This window comes from Amblyomma americanum, chromosome 9 (genome assembly GCF_052857255.1).
Source record: "Amblyomma americanum isolate KBUSLIRL-KWMA chromosome 9, ASM5285725v1, whole genome shotgun sequence".
NCBI lineage: Eukaryota > Metazoa > Arthropoda > Arachnida > Ixodida > Ixodidae > Amblyomma > Amblyomma americanum.
Window position 1 is genome coordinate 119,391,653 of NC_135505.1, and position 20,297 is coordinate 119,411,949.

At 47.1% G+C, this 20,297-nt stretch overlaps 2 protein-coding genes across 2 annotated transcripts; one reads left to right on the plus strand and one right to left on the minus strand.

Annotated features, from left to right (window-relative positions):
* The first annotated feature begins 4,835 nt into the window (after positions 1 to 4,835).
* LOC144103617 (uncharacterized) lies at positions 4,836 to 6,233 on the plus strand. The gene is made up of 4 exons (XM_077636286.1): positions 4,836 to 5,235; positions 5,352 to 5,596; positions 5,666 to 5,875; positions 5,934 to 6,233. Exons 1-4 carry the CDS (start codon positions 4,836 to 4,838, stop codon positions 6,231 to 6,233), a joined length of 1,155 nt encoding a protein of 384 aa, XP_077492412.1.
* Positions 6,234 to 9,337: 3,104 nt separating this feature from the next.
* Positions 9,338 to 17,822, minus strand: LOC144104203 (uncharacterized). The gene is made up of 4 exons (XM_077637075.1): positions 17,612 to 17,822; positions 15,633 to 15,816; positions 13,593 to 13,737; positions 9,338 to 10,119 (listed from the first exon to the last, which is right to left on the minus strand). The coding sequence occupies exons 1-4, from the start codon at positions 17,739 to 17,741 to the stop codon at positions 10,033 to 10,035; spliced, it is 546 nt and encodes a 181-aa protein (XP_077493201.1). The 5' UTR covers positions 17,742 to 17,822; the 3' UTR covers positions 9,338 to 10,032.
* Between the last annotated feature and the right edge of the window lie 2,475 nt (positions 17,823 to 20,297).

A 20,297-nucleotide genomic window follows, 5' to 3' on the forward strand; every position in this document is an offset into this window, starting at 1 on the left:
AGCCGTAGCGGTGGCTGAGTGGTTATGGTGCTCGGCTACTGACCCGAAAGACACGGGTTCGATCTCGACCGCGGCGGTCGCATTTCGATGGAGGCGAAATGAGATAGAGGCGCTTGCAAATGTTTAGGGGAATCCCCCAAGGTGGAGTAGATTTCTAATACGGGCGTAATTACTCACTGGCATCCACCCAAGCCCATCCACACGGCTACAAAGGAAAGCTATATAGCTTTCTCAAAAACTTCGTAGTTAAAGAAAAATTCGTCCTGGTCTGGAGTTCAAACCCGGATTACCGCTTAACCGGAGCGTGTTGTGTTGGGTTGGGTTTAATCAATGGCGCATAAGCAAGTAAGGCTATCATGCGCCAAGCTGAAGGTATAGAAATTGTTTTCTGAAGATTTTTACAAAGATAAAAAATGTCGATGTAGAAAGATTAAAAAGTTACTTCCTTCTACCTAGTATTGAGAGAAGAACAATATTGATAAATTGCTAGTATTAAAAGTCTCAAAGAAGGTCGGGTAACTTCATTGCCGTCCTTGGCTGTGGAAGGACTGGAGGCCCCCAACCAATCAAATACAAAACCTCAGCCCTTTTATCGGGAATGAGAAAGTGGCTGAGGTGCATCAGGCGAAGCACCGGGTCATGGTCTAGACCTTCTTAAGAACACAAACTTCTGTTAAAAATCTAAAAACGCAGGACATGTCGACAATTGCACTTTCAACTAAGGGCAGTGCTGGGTAAAGAGGAATGCACTGGTTATAGATTGGAGCAAGGCCCTCTTTTCTTAGCTTTTCCAGTTGAGAGCATGAAAATAAAATGTGATTATCCGTAAGTTCATCTCTGCGTGTCCAAACTGGTTTGTCTTTTTTCGTAAACAGAAAGTTGTGTGTAATGTGTGTGTGGCCTATACGGAGACGGCAGATAAGGACTTCCTTGGAACGTTTTTGGTGAACAGATGACTTCCAATGGCCTAAAACTGGTTTTATTAAGTGTAATTTGTTATTTATTTCGTTGTTCCAAGCGAATTGCCATTTATTCCTTCCATTAAAATTTAGAAATTTTATGCAATCTTTATAGGACACATTTACATTTTTAATTTGCTTGCCGCAAGCTTGAGCAGCGTACAAATCTGCTCTTTCGTCGCCTTTTATGCCGACATGACTAGGTACCCACCAGAGTCTTATCTTTTTGCCCTGGAGCTATGGCTGTTCTAACGTTGTGTATGAGGTCGCCAAGCAGCGGAGTTATTGCATTTCCAAAATGAAGGGCTTTAAGCACTCTTAGCGAGTCTTTGTAAACAATACTGTTGGCGAGGTTTTCCTTTACTATTTTTTATATGGCTGCACAGATGGCGTGCTTCACTGGAGCAGTCACTCGACTAACTGAGATCCGCGCTATCCGCACTAGAGATGCAGGTTCCGCACCAGGGCACATTTTCCACTCCTGTTTTACAGCGACAGCTGTTAGGCGTCCGTCCCTCGCTTGCGGGACCACCGTCGACGTCATCGTCGCTGTCAGCATAGCCGGTGGGTTACACCCCCGCCACGTGCCTGGCAGCGTGATTGACGTGTCCACTGACCCAAGGTGCCAGTTATGCGCGTGTTCAACATTTTCATCGTCAATGTCAATTTACTCGTTGTGCGCCGGGGTCTATATATGCTCCAGTGCCGCATTTCTGCAGCAATGCTGTCCACGCCAGCGAGTATTGCTCTAGTGCTGTGACTCTGCCACAACGTTGTCCACGCTTGAAGATGTAAAGCAAACGGTGCGGCGAACTAGGACAAAAACAGAACACAAACTACAGGACCAGCGCCTGTCCAGAAACAACAGGCGCTGGTCTTCTTGTTTGTGTTCTGCTTTTGTCCTAGTTCGCCGCGCCGTTTTCATTACATCGTCAAGCATGAACCAACTAGCCCAAGCAAGAGTTTTACTTGTCCACGATAAAGCATGCAGCGCACATCTCTCTGCCACTAAAGCCTCGTAGCTCAAACCGCGCAAGTACAGCTTTCTCGGGCAAAAAATTTGAAAATTGTAAGATACAGTTGCTGGAATATTGAAGGTAATGGTCCATTATTCTGATATGTAGCAAAATCTTTCTTTTAAAGTTTTTCTAGCGATCGCATCGAACCGTTAAGACTTCCATAGAAAATCAATGGGAACGCTTGTGACGATAGCAAAAAACGTGAATAGAAAAAAATACAAGACTTCCGTCCGGTGATCTGCGGATATATTGACAGTTATATCTTACATTACAAAAAAATACATTCATATGAAGTTTCCCGCTAAAATTGCTTTTGTTCAGAATTGCTGAGTATAAATTAGACTCATAGAAGTATCAGTTGATGAAGAACAAGATGTGCAATGCACAGCGCGAGAATGTGTTGCAGCTTAACACGAGGCACGGCCTGCTGCGTCGATAGCCTAGTGTGCGGCGAGCCTGCCACTTTGAACAACTTAATCTCGCCTCCGGTAGATCTAGTTACAACTCCCTCTCCTGAACAATGGGGGGCTTTTCTCGCCAGTTCGGGCCCCGGAGTTCAGTCCAGGGTGACGAGGACAGCGCTAGAGGTCGCCGACAGACTCCAACTGCCGGCTACCTGGAGAATTGTTTTGTTCTTCAGCAGCGCAGGGGACAAAGGACGAGACAAGTGCACAGGCACGGCGCTGAACTTACAAGTACTGGTTTTTATTGCGGCGATATCCACTACTTAAACACATTGGCAACCAATCTCAAATGAAAAGACAGATAGACAAAAGAGATTGGCGATAATGACAATTCCTGAGCACAGCTCTAGGACTGGAGAAGCTTAGCTGAGCCAGTAGACCAGCCATTTGATTTGCGGACAAATAAAAATGTTTCTCTCTTTAGCGCTCTAGCGCAGTGGCCAGCGAAGCTGATTTGTTCGCCGCAGCTGGTTCGAATCGCAGTCGCAGCAATATTTATTTATTTGTTTTGGTTTGCCCAAGGTCACCCTCAAAGTCAAGCTTCACTCAAGCCGGTGAGCCGGTTTGACCTCGTGAAGCAGTGTTTTCACACACACACGCACACAAAAAGAAACTGCCATGATCTGCATTCTCTGAGACAACGTCAGGCCTTCCTCTATTGCCGAGTTCTAACAGTCACCTCAGCGAAAGAGGAGGACATAATAGATTCGAAGGAAAAGAACAACTTTGTTACACTAGCAGCGTGCCACTTTGACGAAATTCAAGAAAGTTTACTGCGCTTCCTCGCTGTTTCTTCCACTCAGACAAACTGGCCGCGGCGAGCAAACTTTCTGCTCTCGTCTTTTTTTTTTTTTTCACGCTGTGCTAACGCTTTCTTACGCTGTGCCTACTCCGCACGCGCAGTGAGAAAAAAAGAGAGCGTGACAGCACTTCCTGTTTGCCACATTACTAAGTAAAGGAGCGCAACAATGTTAGTGTTCTCTTTTGGATCGCGAGGTGGCGCTTCACATGTAAAGAAGCAATCACCAGCCACGGCACCATCTCGCGTTATCACTAGCGCTTGCTTCCGAGGGCCTGTCGGAACATCGAACAAGGCTGCACGCCCTTCCTAGTCTATCCAATCTACCAAAATTGCATACGAAATACGGACCCCGCTCACCGTTACCTTATATGAGCTCCTGCTCATCAGGAGTTGGCAGGAAACGAGGCAGCAGACGCAGCCGCCCGCGCGCTCTCTCGGCGGGCTGTTTTCTCTTCCCCGCCCGATCAGGAACTCGATTTTAATCTGGTCTATTCTTTCAAAGATGTTACAACATAGTTTCAAGATAGTCATCGCCTTTACCCTCGCGCATGTAAAGGCGTCAAGAAGGCGGATGAGCAGCCCCTTCTCTACCTTCTCGCCAATACATTGCTGAGCTCGGCAGCACTAAAACATTTTTACCCCTCCTTTAACGGCAGCTGACCGCACTGTGGAGCGATGTCTTCTGACATAGGTCACATGGTGTGGGTAGGGTGGCTAGACTGGGGAGGTGTGAAGACCGCGGCGCTTTCCCTCGGCCGCGCGTGACCCCTCTGCGCACCGATGCCGCCAGGGGAAATGTGGCGCTGCTACTAACGGCGCGGTAAGCTTCGCCTGGTCAGCCTGGCTCAACCTCTCAGCTGCGTCGGTCTTGCGCATATCGTAGCAGTTGTCAGTGCAGCGTTTTCTCATGCGAGATGCCTCCACCAGCAAGAAAGAAGACCGAGCGTTGGTGCTTTGTGCCTGGGTGTGACACGGGATACAGGAAAACGTCAGAGAAAGTCTCTTTGTTCCGTGCCCCTGCCTGCCAAGAAATGTTGGCCAAGTGGTCTCGAGCGATCCCACGGGCCGACAAGGCGTTGGAGGAGAATTCTGCAGTTTGCGAAAGACACTTCGACTCACGGTACGTAGCCAACATTTTTAGCTGGGCTTGTGGATGAGACTTATTGGAATGTGGAAAGCGTCTAGAATAAACAGAAGTGTGACACGTGTTATCGGCGTGCTGTGTGACTGTACATAACGCATTGCACGACATTCTCGCAGCATGCCCATCCTGCTCTTTCACGCTAGCTCAAACTGATCACCATGGTCTGTTCTTTCTGTTGCCTCAAAGTTTATCGTTCGTGACTTCAAGCACATTATTAATGGAGCTGAGGTCTTGATACCGCGCTCCATTCCTGCCCTCTCAGAAGACGCAGTACCTACTGTATTTCCTAACCTACCGAAATACATTAGCAGAATGCTGCCGAAAGAAAGAAAAAGAAGAAATGCCTCACAAGCTCCTATACCTTCAAAAAGAAGCGGCGCTTGCCTTGACACGACGGAGGAATGCCCCCCGGCAGACGTGGAGGGTGCAGATACACAGCGGGGTGGAATGTCCGAGCCGTTCGCCGAGGAACTATTCATTTTCAATCTGAAACGACCTTTGGAACTGTGGTCACTGCAGAAGCTTAAGCAGAACAACATTGCCTGCTACCAGACTGCAGAATTTGCAAAGGGCGAAACACCGCCTGTTGTGTTTACCAAAATGGTAGTGTTCTGCATTGGAGAAGGACATGTCAAGTGCAGCATCTTCTTGGCTGGGCAATTTCATAAGGAATGCGATGTGCGGTGTAAAGAACAAGCAGAAGGTGAATTGTCGTACACAAACAGCCTCACCGTGTGCAGTGGAATTGGCCATACCAAGGAGTTCGAGAAGCTAAATATGAACAACATTGGAAGATTATCCGGACATTGCCTGTTCTCATCAGCATGTAACGGATCAGTACCACAACGTATGTTGTTCTGGACTTGAAGGACTGCATACAGCTTATAGAAATTTTTGTACAGTAATGTCTTAACATTGACGACCAGACTGATACATTTTAAATGTCTTTTTTTTTCATTTCAGGTACATCTGCACAGTTACCTAACCGCTGCTTGTCATGCAAAAAGAGCAGAAGCAGTATGAAAGCTCGCTTGCTACGCTGCAAAAAGAAGGCTCGACTCCAGCTTTCAAATGTTGCTGCAAAACGGCTAAAGTATGCCATGTGTACCCTGCAACGGAGGAATAATAAGTTGAACTCTCTGCAAGATGCCCTCAAAAAGATGCAAGAAAAAAACATGGCAATCAAAGCAACCTTTTTTGAGGAAAAGGTTACCCTGAATACTCTTTTTCTTTATTTGAAAAGCATTTACTTTTGTAACTTTGTATATGTTTTCCAGCTTAAAGAGCTTCCCAAAAAACAGCAACCCGCTGTGCGTGCATGTTTTGAAGTATCAAGAAGGGAGTCCAACCATGGGTACCGTTACAACAAGGAATGGCTGCTGGAATGTATCCTCCTAAGGATGAAAAGTCCACGACTGTATGAGCACCTGAGGTCTCATAAAATCTTGGTGCTGCCTAGCCGAGTCTGTCTGCAAAGATACATGAAGGTATTTAAATGTGCCTTTTTTTACATGAACAAAAAGTAACAGCTTTTTCTATTTACAGGGCTTCAAAGCATCGTATGGCTTTAGCACCAAGCTTCTTGGGTGTGTAAAAAAAAAAACAGAAGAGCTTGATGGAATTAGGCGCCATGGGGGCTTGCTCATAGATGAGATGAAACTTTCTGCTCACTTGGACATGACAACCTCAACTCATATAGAAGGCTTTGTTGATCTAGGTCAATTCAGTGACCACAGGGACAAATATACGAAAGCTGACCATGGGCTTGTCATTATGTTTCAGCCTTTAGTAGGCAGCTGGACCCAAATAATAGGCAAGAATGTTTGTACAAAATATGTTTATTGATTTCAAACTATAATCACGTGCTTATATGATGTGCTTCATTTCTCTATAGGTGTATTTGCTTCAAGTGGAAACGTCAAGTCTCAGATGCTTTCAAAAATTGTGTTAGAGGCAACGGTGCTTTGTGAACAAGCTGGTCTTCTAGTTCACTATGTCTGCACAGACGGCGCAACATGGAATCGCTCTATGTGGCACAACCTTGGTGTGTACGGCAATGGGAAGAATGTAAAGTGCAAAGTAACGCACCCCTGTGATGAAGACAGGTTCCTACACTTTATTTCAGATTTCCCGCACCTTGCAAAATGTGTGCGAAACACATTGCTTAAGCAAGGACTCAACACACATCTTGGCCGAGTAAGCTTGCTACATGCTGGTCTATTTTTTATATATATGCCTTGTTTGATTTGCTTTTTTATCGCAAGTAAAATGCTATTTTATACTTCATTACTTATATTACAGGCCCACTGGGAGCATCTTTCCACCATGTGGAAGCTAGACAATAACAGTATGACACTGAAGGTTGCACCAAAGCTTACTCGCAGTCACATTTATCCAAATGGCTTTGACAAGATGCGAGTAGACTTGGCTTTCCATATTTTTAGTAGAGAAGCCGAACATGCCATTTCCTTTTACAAGGAGGATATAGAAAGGATTTATCCAAATGCAGAGCCAACAAGAGCTTTTGTTGATCTGATGGCGAGGCTTATTGAAGCTATGACATCGAGGTTCCCTGCAGAAGCCATGAGGTAATTTTGGTGTGGGGTTTTTCTCTCACAATGCTGCATGATTTTGTTTTTGGTATTTCAGACCGGGCAATAGGAAAGAGGCCACCCTTGATGAAGCGCTTCGGTTTCTTGATGAATGGGAGGCTCACGCCAAAGGGCTCGGCTTTCTTAGTAAGAGTACTTCTGAGGGGCTGAGGGTGTCTATACATTCTACAAAGCACCTTCTAAAGTACCTTTCAGAAAAGGTCGGCTTCAAGTATATAATGACATCAAGACTGAGCCAAGACCGCTTGGAACAATGCTTCGGCGTTGTCAGGCAAACGAGTGGGGCAAATGATCATCCTACCCCAGCTCAGTTCATTCTGATCATAAGGTATGTAATTTTTACTTGGGTTTTACAGACTGTCAGCATGCTTATATATGTAACAACTGTTCCATGTGCACATCCAGGTGTCTAAGCTTCTACAGTCTGGCAAGGAGCCCTAAGGACGGCAATGTGTCGCCGGATGTCCTCGAGTCATTGCTGTCTGTCGAGGAGGTGCTGGCTGAAAAGGAAAGCCTGGCAGAAGACAGCGTAAAGGCTTTGCCAATTGATGCCATGGAAGTGGCCGCAGACCACCACAGCTATGCTGAGCGGCACAGCGATGCGCGGCTGATCTATTACATTTCAGGCTATGTTGCTAGAAAGCGAGCTCTGACAACCCATTGTGAAGCCTGCAGAGCAGCATGTCTCTGTGATAAAGACAACATTGCAAAAGAACTTCCAGCCGAGGCAACCAATGAGTGGAACCTTGGGGGCCTTTTATATCCCTCAATGTCGTTTTATAATCTTATCAAGGTCCTTGAAGACAAACTTACATATGCGTTCTGCCGAACGCGCTTGCATGCCGAAGCTGCGGCAGAGATTTTACAGTCTATTAGTGGTGTGCCAAAAATTGGTTGCTCTCACCATTCTGTTGCACTGACAGCATCAGTAGTACGTTTTTATTGCCTCACAAGGATGCACTTTTTGCTCAAGGGCATAAATCAGGAGGGTAGTGAAGGGAAGCGTAAAACACTGAAACCTTGTGTATTGTAGATTCTTTCTGCAAAAGTTTCCCCCCTCATTTGTAAATAAATGTCTTCATGACCAGATATGTGTTGCTTCATTGTCTACAATCGTCGGAGATTGCTTACGTGAGCGTCAAGCTGGCATACATGCTACAGGTTCACAATCGGGGACAACTGGTTTGCGCGTTGGGGCGCCTTCAGCCAACGCGACTGCAGTTTCGAGGTCCTACGGCACGCATTACAACCTGCTCTTCTCGCCGTAGTGGCTGCGTTTCGATGGCGGCGCAACGCAGAGAGTCAGTGCACGTTAAAGAAACCCAAGTGGTTGAAATTATTCTGAAACCTTCCACTACGGCGTCCCTCGCATCCTGGGCAGCGTCTCGAAATGTGCACGCACAAAACGCGCTTCAGTACAGCTATGCAATGCAAACTGGGCCTGTGAAGCAGCATATTCCACGGGAATAATGATGCGAGTTGACGAAACATTATTTTATGGTAAAGATTCATTCTTTGACACTCACAAAAAACGCGCGGTAAGCGAAACAAGCCCATTTTCGCCTCGGTGCTAGAAATTTAGCCTACGCGATGTGCTCATTTCGGCTGCTCACCTTACCGCGCCTCTGCCGTCAGCGCCGCCACACGGCATCGGTGCGCGGCGGGGCCAAGCTTCTCCGGCCGGTTTTCACACCTTCGCAGTCTAGCCACCCTAGTGTGGGCCTGCCCCTCCAGCCCGGCTATTCCCCCCATCCCCAACCCCACCTGGGAGGACTGGGAGGCGACCCTGCTCGGCTGCCACGACTTACAGGACCAACAAGCCGTAGTCGGGCGCGCCGAGCGGCGGCCACCGCCACTGGGGTGCCAAACTAGGGATCTGCACCTAGTTCTTGTAAGGATCGGTCCCTTACGGGCTGATCCAAACATACCTCCAGTACCTTCCTAATCAATATTTTCACCACCACCACCCGTAAGTGGTGGCTCGTCGTGGCAAGGAAAAGAACAGAAGCATACAAAGGGGCCAAAAATCGAGTATTGTAGCTGCCACTGAGATGAACCAGATGTTTTATTCACCGAACTAAAAGCAAGAAGCTTATCAAAAGGGGGTGTCTGGCTGTGTATTTTAAACCAGCAAAGAAATAAGGGTGAGGTGTTCACTAGCATTGACGAATGCGAAGATTTCCATGCCCTTTAAGAAGGACGAATTGATTGGAACGAAGACGCTGAGGAAATTTTTTTCAACAAGCTTTATTTGCGAGAGCGCAAAATGGCACTTTGATCAATTTACTTTAAGTTGAAATAGAAAACTCTACGGAGAATAAGTAAGCACGGTATAAATCCCAGTGTAGAGATATAAGGGTTCTTGGAGGACAGAACAGGTAACCAAATCGAGAAGACTGGCTCACGCATTTTACGCAGGGAGCATTCAAGATACGTGCAGTACTGATCCTTTCCTCACTGAATGTCTCGTGCGTAACCAACTCCTGTATCAGAGTTTTGCAGGCAGCACGGGAGTTGTGACGTCAGAAACATTACCCGCAAGATGACACCCCGTGTACGTTTGCTTAGGGACATGCCAAGCTGGTATTCGGTCGTTTTAGACGTTTTTTGAACGAAGTCACCGCTCGCAGTTGCTATTGCAGCCACTCCGTACGCGTGCAAGTCTGTTAAAACTGTTTGGGGCTTCATTTGAGCGCCATTAACTTAATTGAAGCACCACCAGAGCCCACAGAGAAGTTGCCATTTCAGTTTGTTATTTTCTTTTCGAAAAAATAGCTATAGGGAACGTTTAGCGAACGCAATTGGTGTTGAGAAGATATTGCGTTAATTAAGACAAAATGGACACGAAACCCATAAGTTGTTGTGTAAGTCGTGCCATGAGCCTGAAGACTTCCGTTGGGAGCATTTCCGGCTGCCAAGAAAATGGACGTTGGATTTGTGTGCATTGTTTCTTGAAGTGACAAATCTTTCCTGAATAAAATACAAAATTAGTGGTAACGTTGAAAGCAGGTCCTGTGAGCTTGTATTCCTTCTCACTTCTCAATAAAAATGTCGAAGCTAACGCATTCGTATCGTCCCTTTTCTCCGACGCCCTCGACCTGGATGTTGAATGTGCCATTCTGGAAGAGAAATAGATAAAAAAGTTACAGGCGATCAATGCGGTTCATGCGGCATAGTATGCGTTAAGGCACGAACGCAATAGCGCAAAAACGCGTGGCAAGCCGCTGGCGGCAGAGCGCGCCGCGAAAGGGACGGCCATACCGGCGGCTAGGAGTGCGATCTGCAGCACAGCGAATGGGTCGAGGAGCCATTTCCTGCGGCTTGCCGCGTGCCGCAGAACGGGGATACAGTGTACTAGAACCCTTCTAGTACACAGTAATGGGGAGGCCAACGAGGAGCGCCTGGCTTAGTCACGTGGGGAGCGTCTGTGTCGCCACCTCTTGGCTCCTAGCAAAGTTACCTTCCAGAGGCGGCAGCTAAGCCGCGCACGCTCCACCATGAGAAGGGACCTCCACCGGTTTGGCGTGAAAAGAGCTTGCGCGGCGGCGCTTCCCCGCGCACTCCTAGCTGCCGGTGTGGTCGTCCCTTTCGTGACGCGAATGTCGCCGCCAGCGGCTTGCCGCGCGTTTTTCCGCCAGTGTGCTCGTACCTTTAAAGGTGCGAACAAACTAGAGGAAAAAATGCGCGGCAAGCCGCGGCGGCACTGTTCCCGGCGCGCTTTTCATGCAAAACCAGTCGATGTCCTTGCTTCGGAAGGAGCGCGCGCGGCTCTGCTGCGGCCGCTGGAATGCTACTTTGGTAGGAGTCAAGGCTGGCAGCACCAGCGCTCCCCACGTGAACAAGTCGGGTGCCCCTGATTGGTCCACCAGTTCCGCGGCACGCGGCAAGCCCGCGAGAATGGCTCCTGGACCCATCCTCTGCGTGGCTGATTAACCCGCCGCCGCGGGAGGTATCGCGGCAAGCGGCTTGCCGCGCGCGTTTTGCCGCCAGTGTGTCTGTGTGTCCTTGCCTTAAGGTACAGACACCCTAGCGGAAAACACGGGCGGGCAAGCCGCTGGCTACACAATTCGCGGCGCGAAAGGGACGGCCACACCGGCGGCGAGGAGTCCGCGGGAAAACGCCGCCGCGTAAAGCTCTTTTCATGCCCAACCCGTCGAGGTCCCTGCTTCCGAAGGATCGCGCGTGGCCCTGCCGCTGCCGCTGGAATGCAACTTTGGTAGGAGCAAGGAGATGGCAACACCGACGCTCCCCACGTGAACAAGCCGGGCGCCCCTGATTGGTCTAACCGCTCGGCGGCACTCGGCAAGCTGGCGAAAATGGCTGCTCGACCCATCCTCTGCGCAGCAGATCCCCCTGCCGTCAGGGCAGTTTGCGCGGCAAGTGCAGTGTACTTGATCTAGTACACTATAACGGCAAGCCTCTTGTTGTCGGTCGCGCAGCGCGCGGTTTTCTGCCAGTGTGTCCGTACCTTTAGCGTTGCTGTGCCCTCGGACGGAGCATCCGCTGCCACTGACGGGTTCAGGCAGCGCGAACGGGAGGAGTGATTCAATCCGTGAATCACCGTGTGACACGCCATACCCCCCCCCCCCCCTCTCTCCTGATCCAATCCAGCATCACTCGCCACCTGCAGCCTCCCTCCCTCCCTTCGTTTCCTATCAAACACTTTCCCTTTCCCTCATTGCCCGGTAAAAGTGCAAAGCAGAATTATTATTCCTACCTCTTTGCCACCTGACAATCGGGGCTTCAGTAGGACGGACGGACCGATTTTTCTAACATGGGAAGTCCAATGCTAACATACTTATTAAAAAAAGCAGTTAGAGAAAATTGGAATGGTACAGCAAAGCCGGTAAATGTACCGTAAAATTTAGTCGCCAAGGGTGCCTCAAGGGCCTAAAGCACTTGACTCACGACCAGCTATCTTTCGCAGTTTCTATCCAGGCCTCCGCTGCCCCATTTCTATGCAGGTGAAATATGTGTAAGCGGCCGTGTACACTTATCGACGACCACTTACAGGAATACTAGGCTCCAGCTATTAGTCTGCAGGTGATACACTGCTACTTAATTGCCTCATTGTCCACAGGGTTCATTCACTACGTCAATATCCGACAATCATAAAAAAATTTTCATAAGCATTTCCATCACGCCGCTACAAAGTTGCGATCATTCAGAATCTATAGCACTTATGCCTTCAGCCGTAAGTTACAAAATAAATTCATGGACTAACTGAATACAGTTGAATCCGAGTTATATGAGCTGGAAGCGTAGGCATACGTTATTCCAGACACCAACATCATCAGGCTAACTACGTACACTGCAGGAGAAAGGCCTCTCTCCCCACAGACTTGAAGTGAACACTGTACTGCGCCAGCTGCGGTTATCTGTTCCCCCCAAATTTCCTAATCGCATTCCCCTACCAGACTCTCCGCCACCCCCTGCTATTTTTTTATTCTCTTGAAATCCATTCCATTAGGTGAAAGTGTCATCAGTCATCTTCCTTTCGCATTACATGGCCAGCCTCTGCACATTTCGACTAGGATGCCATTAATTCGTGTTTGTTCCCTGACAAACTCTGCTGTTTTCTGTCTCTTTTCCTTCCCACAGCACTCTTCTGATCCCAATTTCACACTTCTTGTACAGCCTGCAATTTTCTGCTCCATAGCTGAGTATTGGCGATACCCGACTATTACAAACTTTTCTTTCGACGTATACTTGGAACTAATTAGTTGTTACCTTAGAATACTGACCAAATTACCTCATAGCTTTTTCTTTCTCTAGGCCTGCATCCACGGTCTCTGCCTGCCCTATGTAGATGAATGCGATTGCCCCTTCCAATGCTACTATCGTAAACTGCGGTTTCTGTTTGAGACTGTATTAACCTTTATACAGCTCTTTTCCTTTGTTCGTTTAGGTCGTCAGTCAAGCTCTCCAACCCGTTCCGCGTGCTGCCTAGGCGAAGCAAGAATTAAACGCATGTTAAGCTTGTTCCCATTCTGTATACGTGTTTTCTGCACCAATTAGTTCGATATCTTCACTATAAAGGGAGCCCGCTGGGGCCCTGCAGCCCCCATGAGGTTCCACACATTCTCACAATTCTTTTATTTATGCTAAAGAGCCATTTCGAATGAACTAGAATTTTGATTTAAGTGAGTTCACGTAAAGATATTTCACGAGATTTTGGTTCACAGCTCTTATGATCTAGCTTTTGTGGCGATAGCTGCATTACGGTGGCATTTCGAGCCTTCAGCGTGGCGCCGCCGCCACGCTGTCGCGTGGTTGGTCGCGTGGTGCGGAGCAGCTGCCGGCGGCGCCATGGCTGATCACGTGGTTTGTCACGTGGTTGGTCACGTGACCAAGTTCCACTCGGCCAGCTGTAGCTATCGCGTCACTCCAGGTTTAACCAGAGCTAAACCACCGCCAATTTTTTTCTTCAGGTAACGCAGCAAGCATAGAAAAAATTACTGTAGCTGGCGCTGGAAATTGGTTGCCTTCTGCATTGAGGCGCACTCAAGCTCTTCTCTCAACTACGAGCAGCTACGTTTGTTCTCGCTTGTCAGGCTGAAAACCTCAGATGCCGCGGATCCTGAATACCCACCCCCATGACGAGCAACACCGCAGGGATGACTTTGAGTAGGATTGAGGACTGGTAGGTGCCCTTGGGAATGAGCTCGCAAGTGTTGTTCCAGGCGGCGCCGATCAGACGTTCCGTCAACTTCGTGCCTCCGCATGCCTTGTAAGTGCTGCCAAGTTATAAATACAAAAAAATTGTTAGGCTTTTAACTTGATTAAACGTATTATAGTGCGGAAGCACTTTGTTTTTTTGGGGGGGTGGGGGGGGGGCTACGGGCAGGCCAAATTTTGGAAAACCCCCGGCCAAATTTGGGCGTCACCATCGCGTTGACCGCGGTCAATTATGGTCGGACGTCGCTATTGGTACAAATCAGTCAAAGTCAAATTTCTGGGGTGAGTGGGCCAAATTTTGGGGTGGCCAGGGCCAGATTTGAAGATCACCATTGTGTTGGGCGCTTATAGTGGTATCTATGTGTTTTATGCCTTTTTTAACTTAACATGACGTCACTCTTGCTTGGTGTCGGCCCAAGAAAGATCGGACGGAAAAGGTTCTTGGTCGGTGTTGGTGAGCGTGAGTGCTTTCACACTAATAGCTAATAAGCGTGAAACGCGGTATTCAACTGCTGCAGAAGTATAATTTTCTTAGAAGCCCCTTCATTCTATCGATGTTCAGGGTTCCTTAGTTATACCAGAAGAGAAACTTCGCCTCTAAACCTGGATTGGTCTCGTGGCCACTCCGCAGCGGTCAACAGATGGTCTCGCCTCCTATGAGCTTAGCTGTAAGCTAACGGCTGTCAGTTCATGTTTTGATCAACAATGCAAAGTTCACATGAATGCCGCAAGGTGGCGTGACACTCTGCTAGCCTAATTCTCAAAGGGAAGAAACCGCTTTTAAGACAACCTTGAAACAGAAAGAGCAATCCTCAGAAAATGCACCCTGGCAAAAGAAAATGCTGGTTAAGCCGAAGTTGGAGCTCTATGAGACGGCTAAGTGTAAGATTAAAAGGGACAACTTTCGCGACAATTTTAATGGGAGTGGTTTATTTTTCGAGACTAAAGCTGGGTGCTCTAGGACGAAGTGTTAAACCACGGATGGCGTTTAATGTTGCTGCGTGCAAGACAGGGAAACGATAGAACCTATCCTTATCCAGTGTAAGAGCATCCAACCCTCAATGCACGGTGCCCCCGCAGCAATCCGCGAAACACTAGGGTTTCGGAATAGCCAGGAGATCGTAAATTTTCAAGAAGTAAAACAAGTAAGAGACGACTAGAGGATTGGTTGAGGAGGTCTGGAAAGTAGTTTGGAAACGAGAAGAAAATTGGTATTTTCTCCGAAGATATTGAGCACTCTAGGGATAATGGCTAGGTGACACTTGTCACCCCGGTACAAATGAGAGGCTAATAATTATCTACCTCTATATATCTATTTACGAGTTCTTGCCCAAAAAACCACCGCATTCAAATATATAGACCCTGTGGAGTGACAGGCGCCAAGCTTTTTGCGGAAGTCACTTCTTGAGCCCTTCAGCATCCCCTTCGCATTCGGGAGGTGCGGGGTTCGATCCCCAGTGCCGCCGAGTTCCCACCGGTGATACAATGGATACATCTTTTCCCCCGGCCTGGTGCTTGGCATTGTTAGGGTGAAATGCTCGGGAAATTGGTATTGACCCCACCTTGAGAAGACGAAAACACCTTGCGCCATAAGCATTCACAATCATCATCATGAATATCCTTGAGCCTTGTGTTTAAATTTGTATGGCATGGTATGGTCAGCCGGACAAGGTGTGGTGACGTCAGAGGAGGAATGCACAAGACTTTTGTTTCTAGAAGGTCCTGGTGCAACAAGCCTCCTAGTCAAGTGCGATCTCATTACCGGCATGTGCCACCTACAACAGCGGCGCCGCCAGGCAGCATTCCCGCTCCAGTTACTAAGGCCTTGTACTCGGAACTTTTGGAAGGGACTCTAAGAACTGCCGGCTCGCAACAGTCCAGACCTTTCAAAGGGGCTTTGAAGCAAGGACTGCCGGCTGTCAGGCAGTTTCCTGAGCGAGCGTAACCTACGTACCATGACCCGAAGTCTTCGACGCAAGGCATCCTCAGGCCGTTGGAGTTGTGAACTGTGAACTTGACGGCTGGCTTGCGCTCGTCGGTTTCGCGGAGGACCTCTACGGTGTAGTTGACGCGCATGTAGCGGCCCACCTTCGAATCCTGCAAGGTGAAGTCGCTGAGGCGAAAGCCGTGCTCGCCGGCTGAAACACCACGGGAAAACGCGACGTCAGGAGATGAGCGTACGCAGCAAAGAAACTGAATCGGCAGCTTTATACGAATGCACAGAGATGCACTCCAGGGCTTGAGCGGCAGCGGTACCACTTGCGTCCGCACTGCAGATTTCACGAAAATTGGTAATCTAGGTCCAACCTCACACGTACAACCACATAAACAATCCCTTGACTTGACAGATCTACATCTCAATTATAGATATGCACGTATACAGTGTACACTGCCTACCTGGATGCGCAAGTTGCACAATAGATTACCCGCGTTTTCTTATGCAGCTTACAAGACTAGCAAGATCAAGAAACAAGCAGAAGACGAAAAAGAAGATGATGGCCTCCTTAAAATAATTGGCACCTGTTGCCTGTAGCGTCCCTAATCTTGTTCTTTTCGGTATGACTCGATTTAAGCGTTTTCAGTTTAGAAAAGCCACATGCAACGATCCCTTACTCTCTACTGTTGACAGCCAACATCTCATGTACGCATGGAAGGTTCGTGCGTGTAAAACCGGGCAGTGTGAGGTAGCGATGACACTCATGCGGTTCAGGATTCCCCGTTTAAATCTTTACTTATGCAGATGCCCGCGGGTTCAGTCCCACAAACCTTTGTGCGGCTTGTGGTGAAGTCGAGACATTGGAGCATTTCCTACTCTCTTGCCGGAGGTTTGCACACCAGAGGGGAGCACACCTATAAATTCCCATTACAAAGTTGGGTCTCACTTTGTCGGTTCTCCTCCTCCTCTTTTTCGGCGCGAGCGCCAGAGATTTTGCATTGCATCAAGTTTGCGAATACCTCCACAATTATTTAACAGCTACCGGCAGATTCCCTTGCTAATTTTTTTCCAAAATTTCCGCATTTAAAAGAGCCGTTGGGTATTTTCATTAATTTAATTATTTAATTCTCAGATATTCTCTCCCGATGTCCCAAGGCTCCCGAAATCCCGATATCATTAGCTTCACACCAGTTTACCCTATTCTTTGCGGTCTCCCCACTGAACCCTGGCCAATCCCCCGTCGTGGGTATGTGCCATGTCACCAAGGCAACAACAACAATTGGCCTTCATGGGCGTCCCCTTGAAAAGAAAACAAGGCCACACGGAAGGCGCTGCAGTTGCTCCAAAGGCACAGCGATTACTCACACTGCATTCCAGCAGTAGCTTTGCTCCAAGCGTTTTCCAGGTGTCTCTGCACTTTAATTTTTTGTTTTGTCTGTGTCTAGGTCGAATTGTGCCCCGGGAGGCACAGATATTCGGCCCTGGCATAATAGGCAGCGGCTGAACCATTTGACGCCTCTTCAGTTACATCAAGAACATGTGATACTATCTGCTCTGGTTATTGCGTGGTCTGTATTGAAATCGCTGGGTCACGTGGCGATTATTCGATGGCCTAGAACAATGACTGTGCCCATCATTTAATCTTACTCTAACGCTTCCTGTTTCTAACGCTGAGGCTTTGTGACGTCAGTGGTCGTTAAAGGACATCAGGTGGTCGAAATTAATACGGAGCCCCTCCCCTACAACGTCTCGCAGAGCCCACGTGCAGCTTCGACGAGATTAAACTTACCACGCCTTTGTCCGTGTGGTGCTGTACAGCGACATGTGCACAGCTGTATACTGACGGCGTCATGAGTACTGAATCCTAGTAAGACATTCCAGTATGAAAGCAGATCGACCACTGGCACCGCTGATAGCAGTGAAGGCACACAGCTACTCCTAAATAATTACATTAGGTGTACAAATGATAAGGTTTTTTAAAGCCCGTTTTCACTTACTCATGCACGACTTCACCGCTGGCCTTTGTATCAAGTCTGTGCCGACGCAGAACGTAATTACAGCACCGAATGACCACAGCACCAAGATTCTCGCAAGGCCTCGAAAGCGTTGGGAAAACTTGGAAACCATCCCTCGCTGCGCCGCAGGATGGGAAGACCACACAAAACGAAGAAATAGGTGTGGTTTTAACTGAGCTGAAACCCCGAGCGGCCCTTGGAACGACGAGGCAATCTAGACGGTGCTTGGAGCTCTAAAATTTCCTCATGGCACCGTCCAGAGCGCACAGAACGGAAACACAGTCGGAATAAAACGCAACGCCAATTTTTCATTGTCTCGAATGCTGCCAACAATGCGTCATTACTCTTCTCAGTACATCTCTTGTGCCATCTGTCGTAATGGTTTATGCACTATATTGAGCGCATATGATAGGTGCGTGACTGAGATGAGGTGTTTTTTAGGCGCTCTGATCAAACAGTCTGCTGACTTCCGCCGACGCTGAACAATCAAAGGCGCGTGCCGGCAGGCTGCGCCCGGCTCGATTGGGACGTTGTTTTCTTCGCCAGGCGTCGAGACGTTTTTTTTTTTGATATGGTGATTAATAAACGCTTCCCTTTGGGAGACTGTTCACTGATGATGTGTTTAACCTAGCGTAAAATAATAAAGAGTAATGAAAATGACCCTAAAATACCAAAATCAAGTAGAAAGATTACACACACACACACACACACACACACACACACACACACACACACACACACACACACACACACACACACACACACATATATATATATATATATATATATATATATATATATATATATATATATATATATATATATATATATATATATATATATATATATATATATATATATATATATATATATATATATATACATTCAAACATCAAAAAGAAGCTGAAAACAGTGTTATTAGATTCGAAAAAAACTTACTTCAATACAACACTGACTAATTTTCTCACAAGCTCACCACAAAAGTTCTGGCGATATTTTTCAGCGAAAAAGAACGCAATCACACAGGTAATGGATGGGGACGATGAGGTGACTGATAAAAACGATATTGCAAATCTGTTTAATGATTTCTTCCAGTCGGTCTTTAGTAGGGATGACAATGATATTGAGAGTGATCATACAATAATTTACCCGTTGCCATACTCAATGCACGAGATTCGCATCAATAGGGAGGGCATCTGTGAGCAGCTGCTGTCTCTGGACCCGAAGAAATCGAGCGGTCCCGATGAAATACCGACGGAATTCCTTAAACGGTATGCTGAGTGGTTATCATATTATTTGCAAATTTTATTTGAAAAGTCATTGCGGGATCATTCTTTACCTCGTGACTGGCGCAGCGCATTAGTAGTTCCGGTATTTAAAGGCGGTAATCGACTTCTTGTAAAAAACTACAGGCCAGTTTCACTCACTTCCGTATGTTGCATGGTTTTTGAACACATAATAGCTAAACACATCCTTCATTTTTTGGAAATAAATGACCTATTGTGTCCATTTCAGCATGGTTTTCGGACCGGCCTTTCGACAGTAACGCAGTTAATTGAAACAGTGAACGACTTTTGCAAGGCTATAGATGAACGTCAGCAGGTAGATGTGGTCTGTGTAGACTTCTCGAAGGCTTTCGATAAAGTTCCGCATCATAAGCTTCTTTTTAAACTACGCAGATTAGGAATCGCTGAAAATATAGTACTGTGGATTCAGGCCTATCTAAGTAACCGCTGTCAAGTCGTCAAAATAGAAAGTGCAGTATCGGATAGGCGTGAAGTTCTGTCGGGGGTGCCACAGGGCTCCGTTTTAGGTCCGCTTTTGTTTTTATTGTATATAAATGATATTTCTGCTATCGTCGAATCGCCTGTCAGAATGAAACTTTTTGCCGATGATTGTTTGATTTACTCTCCTGTGGCTTCCCCGGCAGATCAGATGAACATAAATAGGTGTCTTCAGTCGTTAAACTCGTGGTGCCTGAAATGGGGTATGGAAATAAACTACAAAAAATCTAATTACATGCAAGTAACAAGGAAGCAGAATGTTATGATGTTTCGATACAATATCGGTGAAAATTCCTTAGATCAAGTAAAGTGTCTCAAGTACTTGGGAGTGACATTAACAAATAATCTTGACTGGCGCACCCATATTGAAAATGTCTATTTAAAAGCCTACCAGAAGATCTGTTTCCTGAGGAGGAAGTTGCCGAATGCGACTAGAGAAATTAAATTGATTGCGTACAAGACGTTCGTGCGGCCAATCATAGAGTACGCAAGTGCAGTGTGGAGTCCTCATCAAAAGGGTTTAAAACGGCAACTGGAAAGATTGCAAAGGATGTCAGCACGTTTTATATGCTCTAAATACCGCCGCACTGATTCAGTCACAGCAATGCTAAAAGAGTGTCAGTTAGAATCACTAGAAGTAAGAAGAACAAAGCAGAAATTGAAACTTTTTTTCTGATAATGAATGATAAAGTCAAAGTTAATAAACATCACTATGTTACACCTCCCCTGAAGCGTTGCCCTCGGAAAAATCACAGTAAGGTATTACAACCTATTATTACACGTACTGATGTCTATCGCTACTCCTTTTTTCCCGATGCTGTAGAAATTTGGAATCAACTACCAAGTGACGTTGTGGACCAAACAGATGTAGAAAAATTTGCGAT

Excerpts from the sequence above, each read along its gene's own strand:
- LOC144103617 (XM_077636286.1), top strand. The coding sequence starts at position 4,836 with ATGTCCGAGCCGTTCGCCGAGGAACTATTCATTTTCAATCTGAAACGA. Across the intron at positions 5,236-5,351 it reads TAACGGATCAGTACCACAAC|GTACATCTGCACAGTTACCT; the intron begins GTATGTTGTTCT and ends TTTTCATTTCAG. Across the intron at positions 5,876-5,933 it reads GTCTGCAAAGATACATGAAG|GGCTTCAAAGCATCGTATGG; the intron begins GTATTTAAATGT and ends TTCTATTTACAG.
- LOC144104203 (XM_077637075.1), bottom strand. The coding sequence starts at position 17,741 with ATGGTTTCCAAGTTTTCCCAACGCTTTCGAGGCCTTGCGAGAATCTTG. Across the intron at positions 15,817-17,611 it reads AGCGGTGAAGTCGTGCATGA|CCGGCGAGCACGGCTTTCGC; the intron begins GTAAGTGAAAAC and ends GTGGTGTTTCAG. Across the intron at positions 10,120-13,592 it reads CGGTGTTGCTCGTCATGGGG|AATGGCACATTCAACATCCA; the intron begins GTGGGTATTCAG and ends TTTCTCTTCCAG.